The following is a 10,544-nucleotide window of genomic DNA, read 5'->3' on the forward strand; positions in this document are numbered from 1 at the left end:
GCATGGAGTCCAATGGGGGGGCTCAGTCTCAGGACCCTGAGATCAAGACCTGAGCCAAAATCAAGAGTTTAGAGGCCCAGCCGATTGAGCCACAGGCACCCTAAGACTAGCAAGTTTTAAAGGTCAGGCATTAAAAACTTGAGTATAGAAATACCTACTAGTTGGAAATGGTTTACTTAGATGAAGAGTTAAAAGTGTGTAATGTGTACCTTTAATTTTTCAGATATGTTTATTTATTTTACAGAGAGAGAGCCTGTGAGTTGGGGGTGGGGCAGAAGGAGAGGGAGGAACTCCTCAAGCAGACCCCTTGCTGAACGCAGTGCCTGATCCCAGAACCCTGAGATCATGACCTGAGCTGAAATAAGAGTTGGATGCTGAACTGACTGAGCCACCCAGGCACCCTGATAGAAAGGCATTCTGTAGTAGCTTTATGTTTATGATAAGGTGTCTTGGGGAATTAGACTGAAGTATGATAAAATCTTCAGACTCATTTATTTTGAATTTTTCATTTTTAAATCTTCTAGAGACTACAGTATTAGAAGAATTCGAACCTCTCAATTACCAGCATTGAGAACATGAGGATCTTAGAGTATGGTTTCTATAGCCATTGCTACACACTACACATAAAGTGCAGCTTTCAAATAGCTTAGATGGCAGGAAAATTTAATTTTTTAGAGTTACTGTTCTTCACTCTCCTACTGAAATTGAAAACAGACGGTTAAGTTTGTTTACTAATTTTTGTAATCAACTTTTATTAACTTCGCACTAAAACCATGTTTCTTTGTTTGAATGTTTCACATCCTAATTCAGAATGCAGAAATACTACAATATTTTCTGTTTTCATATATGAGCTTGCTTGCCTAGTGTGCTCAGAGAAATTATATTTGGGTAAAGGCATGGCTGTGAATAAGGCAGAAGTATCTAATTTTAAATTTATCAAGGTTCATCATTATCTTTTTATATCAGCCTAATGTTCAGAAAATGTTTTTAAATTACTTCATTTGTGTCATGTAATTTGTTTTGGAAGAAAACAGTTCAAGACCTGGCGGCTGTGTTAATTAAATAAACAAAAGAAATGTATTGTAAATACGCATATATACATGGGCCATTACTGAAGTCTGCTTTTCCAGTTTGGATAAGGTCTTCCTGTGAGGTCTGGATGAGTGGGAACTTGTACTCAAAGCAGTATTTATGGATCAGTTCAACAATTTATTTGATCAATTTATAAACATCCTTTCCCCAAAACCAGACTTTGACCTGTGGTAGTTAAGTCAGTTGGCTACAGTGTATTACAAATACCAGTTTAGAATCTTCTGTGAACCAGTCACCTTGGCTTTTTTCTTCCATAGCCTCAGGCCCCTTTTGCCTTGGTAGGAGGTCTTGGGTTATTGGGAGACAGTGGGTTTAAAGAACATTCTTAATTGATTTTATAAGGACCACAGTAAGGTAGTAAGAACAGAATTTTAGCTATAGTCTAAACTTAACAAAAATTCTTGACTTGTTTTCAAAGATAATACTGATAGAATTAGTATAGAATCTTTATGTGTAGTGTGTAGTAGCAATGGCTATAGAAACCATACTCTAATAATTCTTTATGAAGTATCCATATTTAAAATTTTTGATTAATTGATTGGCTCTCAAGTTACTATGATTATTTAATCCAATTGATATTTCCTGTTACAGATTGTATGCAGGTCCAGAGGTAGATATATGGAGCAGTGGGGTTATTCTCTATGCTTTATTATGTGGAACCCTTCCATTTGATGATGATCATGTGCCAACTCTTTTTAAGAAGATATGTGATGGGATCTTCTATACCCCTCAGTATTTAAATCCGTCTGTGATTAGCCTTTTGAAACATATGCTACAGGTGGATCCCATGAAGAGGGCCACAATCAAAGATATCAGGTAATTATGCAGCTTGGAGATTATCAGATCTAATAGTTTCAATGATACAAGTTAAGTGAAGGAAACAGTTGCAGGACAGTATGTACAATGTAATGCCATTTTTATGTTAAAAAATATAGTATATAGGCACATTTATTTTATTTTGGTATTTAAAAATACACACTGAACAGGCTGCCTTAGGGAAAGAAGATTAGTAGTAGGAAGGGCTTTCAAGGCTTTTTACTTAGCATCTTTCTTTTGAAATTTTAACAGTGAATATTACATGTTTTTAAATTTGAAAAAATAGCTAATGTGAAATAAAAAGGACCCTGGTGGGATTTTACATTTGTAGTGGTTCTTCAAGATTTTCTGTAGTATGCCTCATATTTGACTTTTATGTATTCTCATTAAGATTAATGCTTTTCAATAGTAGTAAATTTGTGTCACTATTTGAGTTCTGATCTTTTGAATTACTCTGTTTTTCCTTTTGTTTATCTCAAGTAATGAGGACATTTTAACTTAACTAATGACATGTGTGGTTTTGGGGTAGTATACACTGAATCACATGTGAAATTACTGGTTTATAAGTTTCATATGGAGGGGCATGTTTATACCACCAGTGGAAAAGGACAAATCATTCTCTAAAATTTAAAATATCTAAGTGAAAGATGCTTTTTCTTGTGTTTTATCTACTTTTTGCAATTTAAATGTAATATGTGACAATTGGAATTAGAAAACACCCAAAAAATAGAAAACTAAAATGATCTTTAATTCTGTCACCCAGAAGGTAGTCATTGTTCTTTTGGGTGTTTTCCTTTCTTGATGTTTTTAGTTTTAGCTGTTTTTGACATAGTTCAGGTCAAACATACCCTTTTATATATGAAGTTAGGAAACTCTCAGTTCCTTCATTAAAAATGAGGAGATGTTATTATCTTCATAGAATTGTTTTATGAGTTGAGATAATGTATGGTAAGTATTTAGCCTAAAACCTACCACATAGTAAGCATTCAGTGAATGATACTTGTCTGTTTTTGTTGTTACGGTTTTTTCACCTAAAATTACATCAGAAGAGAATTATAATGAAGCCACGGAATATTGTTCTTTTTCATTTGTGCCAAAACTTTAAATAAAAGTGTAGACATTTCTTTTCCTGTTGGTACAGCACTGCTTTCTCCCTCTTAAAACCAGAAGGTGGTTGGAGCATTTCCTCCAGTATACACAATGAAATGTGAGCCAGAAGAGGAAAATCTCAGTTTGAAAAAATGAAAATACAATATGAATATAAATATAAATGAATTCATATCCTAAATTCCCCAAACTGTTACTTGCAGTCTCATCTCTACTCAAAATCCTCCTCCTGATCCTGCCATTTTCTCTCAGGGAACATGAATGGTTTAAACAAGACCTTCCAAAATATCTTTTTCCTGAGGATCCATCATATAGTTCAACCATGATCGATGATGAAGCCTTAAAAGAAGTATGTGAAAAATTTGAGTGCTCAGAAGAGGAGGTTCTCAGCTGCCTTTATAACAGAAATCACCAGGACCCTTTGGCAGTTGCCTACCACCTCATAATAGATAACAGGAGAATAATGAATGAGGCCAAAGATTTTTACTTGGCGACAAGCCCACCTGATTCTTTTCTCGATGATCACCATTTGACTCGGCCCCATCCTGAAAGAGTACCATTCTTGGTTGCTGAAACACCAAGGGCACGCCATACCCTCGATGAATTAAATCCACAGAAATCCAAACACCAAGGTGTAAGGAAAGCAAAATGGCATTTGGGAATTAGAAGTCAAAGTCGACCGAATGATATCATGGCAGAAGTTTGTAGAGCAATTAAACAGCTGGATTATGAATGGAAGGTAAGAAAGAAAGGGCATTCTGATTTTAAGCACATTTGGCAAACTTGTAGTCTATAAAATTTTTTCTGGAAGAATTGCTTTTGATTTTGTTTTTGTCCATACCATATACTAGGTTGTAAACCCCTATTATTTGCGTGTTCGAAGGAAGAATCCTGTGACGAGTACATACTCCAAAATGAGTCTACAGTTATACCAAGTGGATAGTAGAACGTACTTACTGGATTTCCGTAGTATTGATGGTATGTACATCCCACAAAACAACATAGTTGACATACTAGACTTGTTACCTAACTGGGCTTTTTAGTCTTTGATTCTTTTGAAGTTTCTTGAATTCTTCCTAGTAATTCAGTAGCAAGAGTATAAAATGTGATTTTGTGCCTCTGTGATGTAAACATTTGTGAATCGTGTTTTTCTTGTAATCTTACTGTGTATTGTCCTTTTAAGATTGTCTTAAGGCCAGGTGTAGTCTGATCCTAAAGTGATAGTTTCTGCCACATTTCTGTTTTTTGGTGTGGTTCATTTTGATAAGATAAAATGTTTTATTTGGAAATAAATGTTGACTAGTGTTTTTTTATATCTGATATTTAATATTTTTATTTTTCATTTAAGAATTGAAGTGCAAGTAGCTTTTAGAGTTGATTGATAAGGCAATGTGAACAAATTTGATTAGTAGCTCATAGGACAAGAAATTATTTGTCGAGTAAGGTTTCTTAGAGGGGACTGAGAGAGAAATGTTTTGGACAGGTTAGGGACTTACGGTTATTTTTCTCCTCTCACCCAGCCTTTTACTCCCAGCCTGACACTAGAGACATATCAGAGATATGCATCCTTTATTAAGTTTTGTGAGAGTTAACATGATTCCAATTTTATCTATCTCTCAATAAAGTGTTCTTAAATAATCACTTATTTTTTTAAAGATTTTGTTTATTTATTTGACACACAGAGAGAGAGAGCACAAGCAGGGGGAGTGGCAGGCAGAGAAAGAGGGAGAAAGCAGACTCCCTGCTGAGCAAGGATCCCAATGTGGGGCTTGATTCCAGAATCCTGGGATCATGACCTGAGCTGAAGGCAGACACTTAACTGACTGAGCCACCCAGGCACCCAATAATAGATCACTTTTATATGAAGGCACTATATGAGGATTCCTGAGACTAAGGCATCTTACGTTCAAGATAACTGTCATAATTAGTTAAAAGTGACATTGTTAACCTTAATTTTAGACTGTTGTGCATTTCTATTTACCTACAGTCATAAACAGAGACAATCCGATGATTAAATCACTGAAATATTCAAACTTTTAGTTGGCTATTTTAATTGGTCATCAAAACGATGACCTTACTGCAGCATAAAATCTTTAAAGTACCTCCTTGAATTTTTTTAAAGAAATGTTAAATATTGTTTTACTGTTTTAATATTTTGAAAATGAAAACCTGTATTTGGAAAATGTCTTTGATTACCATTATGTATAGTTTGCTAGAATATCTTAACTATTTAGACTGATTAAGTTGAGGTAAATTATTAGCTGCAGAAAGTAGACATTTTTGTTCTTGTTTTTATTTTTAAATGGGAAGAATATCTTATATCTCAGTGTATGTATATGAGTAGACTATAATAGACTTTTAGTAAATGGTGTGATACCAAACATGGTTTGAAATTAATTTTTTAAAAAGAAATTATTTATTTAGGGGTGCCTGGGGGGCTCAGTCGGTTAAGCGTCTGCCTTTGGCTCAGGTAATGATCTCAGGGTCCTGGGAAACAGTCCTGCATCGGGCTCCCTGCTGAGCGGGCAGTCTGCTTCTCCCTCTCCCTCTGCTACTCCCCCTGCTCATGCTCTCTCACGTCCTCTCTCTCAAATAAATAAATCTTTTAAAAGAGATTTTATTTATTTATTTGAGAGTGAGAGAGAGTTGAGAGGGAAAGGGGCAGAGGGAGAGAGAGAATCCTAAGCAGATTCCCCACGGAGCATGGAGCCCTGTGCGGGGTTCAGTCCCACGACCCTGAGATAATGACCTGAGCCAAAATCAAGAGTTGGACATTTAACCGACTGAGCTACCCAGGCACCCCTGAAATTTATATTAATTCAGATTTCCCATGGGAATACCCTCTTAAAAACTAATTTATGTTATCTATTAAAAAGCTTGATGGAACACAGGTGATTTATAATTCAGGTAAATACTCTTTCTATCCCAGCATTATAAAAGAGTATAACTGTATATATAAATGTTCTCTCATAAGCCGAGCCTTTATTTAAGTACAAGTTTATGGCAGTTCTTCATTGGCCAAATCAGTTAAGATATATTACCACTTCTGGTCATCTAAGATTGTATGGAACTATTAGATGAGATTTACCTATGAATTTTTTGTCTTCTTTATAAACCAAAGGATAGTACCTTCCAAGTATCAGAAAGACACAGATCTGAGTGGTGATATACTGGCTAGAGCTGTTTGTCTGCTTATCTGTCTGTCCAGATGCTGTTTATCTGCTAACACTCATCTAGTCTGATATGGAATGGATTTTGTATTTCTCATTGTATTTGGATCAAATTTATAACCATGGGTTTATTAGCCCCTGGGTTTGCCAGTTGAATGAGCATTTGCTGTTTTGTTTTGTTTTAAAGATTTTATTTATTTATTTGACAAAGATTTTATTTATTTATTTATTTGACACAGAGAGAGCGAGCACAAGCAGGGAGCGGCAGGCAGAGGGAGAGGGAGAAGCAGGCTCCCTGCTGAGCAGGGAGCCCGATGCGGGGCTCTATCCCAGGACTCTGGGATCATTACCTGAGCTGAAGGCAGATGCTTAACTGACAGAGCACCCCGAGCATTTACTGTTTTTGTACTCTGTTCCCAACTTTAGGCTTTCCTTGATTTCTGTTTATTGGAATCGTTGCTCTTTTATGAGATCTTACATATGAAGAGAAAGTGGGAGAGTAAAAACTACTGAAATGATAGGAGATGCAGGTTCTAGATTTACCTCTCTGTTCACTTATTACCTATGGCAAGTCACTTCACTTTCTGGGGTTGTTTTTTTTTTATCAGTAGAACAAAGAGTTGGATGAGGTGATTTCCAGTATTATTTCCAAATTTTAAGTGCATTTATTCTATGATTTTAATACAGAGGGATTAATTTTTATCGCTAGGGAAGGATGTTTATTGAGCCCCATGTTATTAGTTTTTTGGGCTCTTAACTTTGGATTGCAAGACTGATGAGTAACTGTGTACTGTACCCAATCTTGATTAGCCATCAGGAGAATACATACTGTAAGGAAAAAAGGCAAATGGTTTAACACAGACTCATCACCTCTATTTTAGCAAGTATTCAGCATAAACATGGTCTTGATAGCTGGTCAGCGGTTTCAAAGAAGCAAATTAAATACTATTAAACTTTTGGGGGGGTGTCATGGATTATAATACATTGAAATTTTTTTCTACAGATGAAATTACTGAAGCCAAATCAGGGACTGCTACTCCACAGAGATCGGGATCAGTTAGCAACTATCGATCTTGCCAAAGGAATGATTCAGATGCTGAGGCTCAAGGAAAATCCTCAGAAGCTTCTCTTACCTCATCTGTGACCTCACTTGACTCTTCTCCTGTTGACTTAACTCCAAGACCTGGAAGTCACACTATAGAATTTTTTGAGATGTGTGCAAATCTAATTAAAATTCTTGCACAGTAAACCTAAAATTTTGCTTATTTGATAGCAATAAGCATGCATAATAAATCATAGCCAAATGCTTCCATTTATAATCAAGTTATACATAATTATAACTAAGGATTGGCCTTTTGGAATGCAGTTTGCACAGGAATTGGAATATGATTAATAGTTAAAAGCCTAATGTGCAAAAATGAATTAAGATAATTTTGTTGTTCATTGTTCAGTAGGCGTATAGCATAATGTAATATTCACAATGAATTATAGGTCTCTCAGGCTCACTTGATATTTGGCTATTTTATATTTAGTGTACACAGGGCTTTGTAGAATATTATTTTACCATAAAGGCCTTCATGTATTATTACATGTTGATGTGTTACATAACTGCTTCACAAATTTATTCAATAAATATTTGCCTAGAATCCCCAGAGACCTTTATAGGTGATTTTATTTTGGGGGCTCCTTATCTTCTTAAATAGCAAGTATCTTCCAACAGTAGTGACAGTCTGGATGACTCTTCCATGTCTCTTCCCTTAATATTCTTTAGTATCTGGTAAGCACATCAAAGATATTAGACATAATTAAAATTTTCTCTTTAGCTTGGTAATCCAAAAACGCACAGAACTTAAATATTCAGATACTCTAGGCACTAAGGTAAATCTTACAATTTGTCTCACTATATTCTGTACATAAATTTCTCTTTTTGTCACAAGAGCTGAGTTGCATATACTATAAATAAATGATGTTTTCGTCAATCTCACAAATTTCGCTGCTCATGTCAGTCAGTATTGAATGTATATAAAAAATTTCTAGCTATTCAATTATGTATCTTTTAAATTGACTTAGCACACAGAACATTTATTACAAAGTGTTTAAATGCTCAGATAAGACTTTTTCTCCCAAATTTTATCACGAACATTTTTAAAAACAGAAAAATTGAAAGGCTGTTGGGTGATCACATGTGTATCTACCACTTAGATTCCACACTGGTCAACATTTTGCCATGTTTGGTTTATATCTATATATGTATATAGATATAGTTGTGTAATATATGTGTGTATGTGTATATATATATATATATATGTGTGTGTATATATATATGCTTTTCCCCCCTGAACCATTTGGATGTTGCTGACATAATCACTCTCAACACTTCAAGCATCTAAAAATAATGACATTTTCCTAAAAAACTATAATGCTCCTATAAAATTGGTAATTCCCTAATGTCATCTAATCATGCATATTTAGATTTCCCCAGTTGTCCTCCAAATTTCGTACACAGCTCATTATTTCAAACCAGGATTCAGTGAAAGTTTACACATTGCATTTGGTTATGTCTCCTTAGTCAGATACGACATTATTATTTCAGTAAAATATGGAACAGATCAGTTAGTTCTAAATAGTCACATATGTTTTGGATTTTAATCACTTTTTAAAAAGTAGCATTATGGGAACTACCTAAAGATGCTTAATTTTTGTAAGATCTCTATATTTTCTTTTCCATGCTCTTTCCTTTTTCCTAGTAGCATTCTGTAGTAGTTGTAAATGAAAATTTAAAGTCACCTCAGTTAAAATTGGTGTCATGTGTATGCTAATAAAAAATAAAAAATACTATATCACCCATAATTGCCTTATACTATTTTAACATCAAGGTATTGATTTTTTTTTGTATCAATCATTTTTCCATTGCAAAAGAGCTATCTTATTTCTCATTTCATACCTTTGTATTATAGGACTGTTTTTGGCAAATAACAGTGAGCACCTATGTAACCAGGCAGTAATGTACTCAAGTGTCTTAATAGCTTGCATAGTTAACTGTAGTTGTAGATTTGGTTCCAGCACCCCTAGAAACATGCACTGAATTCAAAAGAAAAATCTTGCTTCTTTTTGTCCAGGGCTTGTCTATTCAACTTAGAATCTGAAAGCTGTATAAAATAATAGGAATTCAACTTAAATAAGTTCAAAACTGTATTTATAACTTGTATGTGGCCCTGTGTTTTAGGGATATTGATTTAATGTAGGGTCTATAAATGCAGCATTATGTTTCTGATGTTAAGAACAGAAGACTGTATTTTTAAAGTTACAGATTTGTATATAGAACTAAGACATCTTCATAATGTCTCTATAAGCTGTTGTGGGGGGTGGGGAGAACAAAAGGAGGAACCAATTAAATAGGACCTTCTAAAAATTGTTAATTTTGTAAACTTTGCTTCTTATTAAGTTATTGTGATTCCTTTTAGTTACTGAATTTTATTTTGAAGATATTTAAATATTGCACTTGTACAAATAGTATGATAAATGCACAGATTGCAGTAAATTCTTTTTTAAGCTGGGATATTTGAAATGACAACTTTTGGTTGAATATGTCAAGGTTGCATCAGAATTTTCAAAAAAATTTGTAGTTTGCAAATTCTTACTAACTGAAGATATAGGGAGTCAATGCAAATGATTTTTAATCTTTTTTTATTATCTTTTCAGCAATTTATATTTTTTGTGATTTTATGCAACCATATTTTTACTTTGTCTTGACAACTGAAAGATGTATAAGGTTTTTGCCAGAAATGTACTGTATACATAGTTTTAAATATAACAGATTTTACTGATATGTAAAAATTTTGCCATTAAATGATTTCTCACCGAGAGGAACTTTTCTACCAGGTTGGGGGGATATGGGAGCTTAATATATCTAATTTAATTTCACTGAAATAAACTCCATTGCTTTTACTTTGGTTATATTTTCTCTTGAGATGCTTTTGTAGTTTTTCAGTTTTAAATGATTTTATACTTAAAAAGTCCTGTGCTCTCACTCTCCACCCCCACCCACCGCCCCCCGCTTTTTGACCTTGCAGCGCTACCACTCACACTGAATGAATGCTTGGTGGACTATGGCTGGATGGCGAGCTCTGGGCATCTCTGCTCCGCCTGGCACCCTCCGAATGAAAGACACACGTATGTTGTTTAAATCTTTCCCCCTAACTCTTGTTCATCTTCTCCACGCACAGCAGAAATCTCATTTTCATTGTGAATTCTCCTGACAAGATGATTGAAGTTCCACATAGAACATAACCATCAATTGGTAATAGGGTGAAATCAATCTTTGTAGTATAGTATCTCCGAGATGTGTTCATGTATGTT

The 10,544-nt window shown here is 34.6% G+C and overlaps 1 protein-coding gene across 5 annotated transcripts in view; it reads left to right on the forward strand.

Annotated features, from left to right (window-relative positions):
• PRKAA1 (protein kinase AMP-activated catalytic subunit alpha 1) overlaps positions 1-10,133 on the forward strand; it is a 33,444-nt gene extending 23,311 nt beyond the window's left edge. For all 5 annotated transcript variants that reach the window (XM_045904254.2, XM_045904262.2, XM_054504324.2 and 2 more), the window contains 4 exons: positions 1,684-1,908; positions 3,268-3,754; positions 3,867-3,993; positions 7,189-10,133. In XM_045904254.2, coding sequence (XP_045760210.1) covers positions 1,684-1,908; positions 3,268-3,754; positions 3,867-3,993; positions 7,189-7,433 — 1,084 coding nt within the window. In that variant the 3' untranslated portion in view covers positions 7,434-10,133. The remainder of the gene's footprint in view (positions 1-1,683; positions 1,909-3,267; positions 3,755-3,866; positions 3,994-7,188) is intronic.
• Positions 10,134-10,544: the final 411 nt, after the last annotated feature.

This window comes from Mirounga angustirostris, unplaced genomic scaffold, assembly GCF_029215605.1.
Source record: "Mirounga angustirostris isolate CCGP_5_RB_7025 unplaced genomic scaffold, mMirAng1.0.hap1 SCAF_7, whole genome shotgun sequence".
NCBI lineage: Eukaryota > Metazoa > Chordata > Mammalia > Carnivora > Phocidae > Mirounga > Mirounga angustirostris.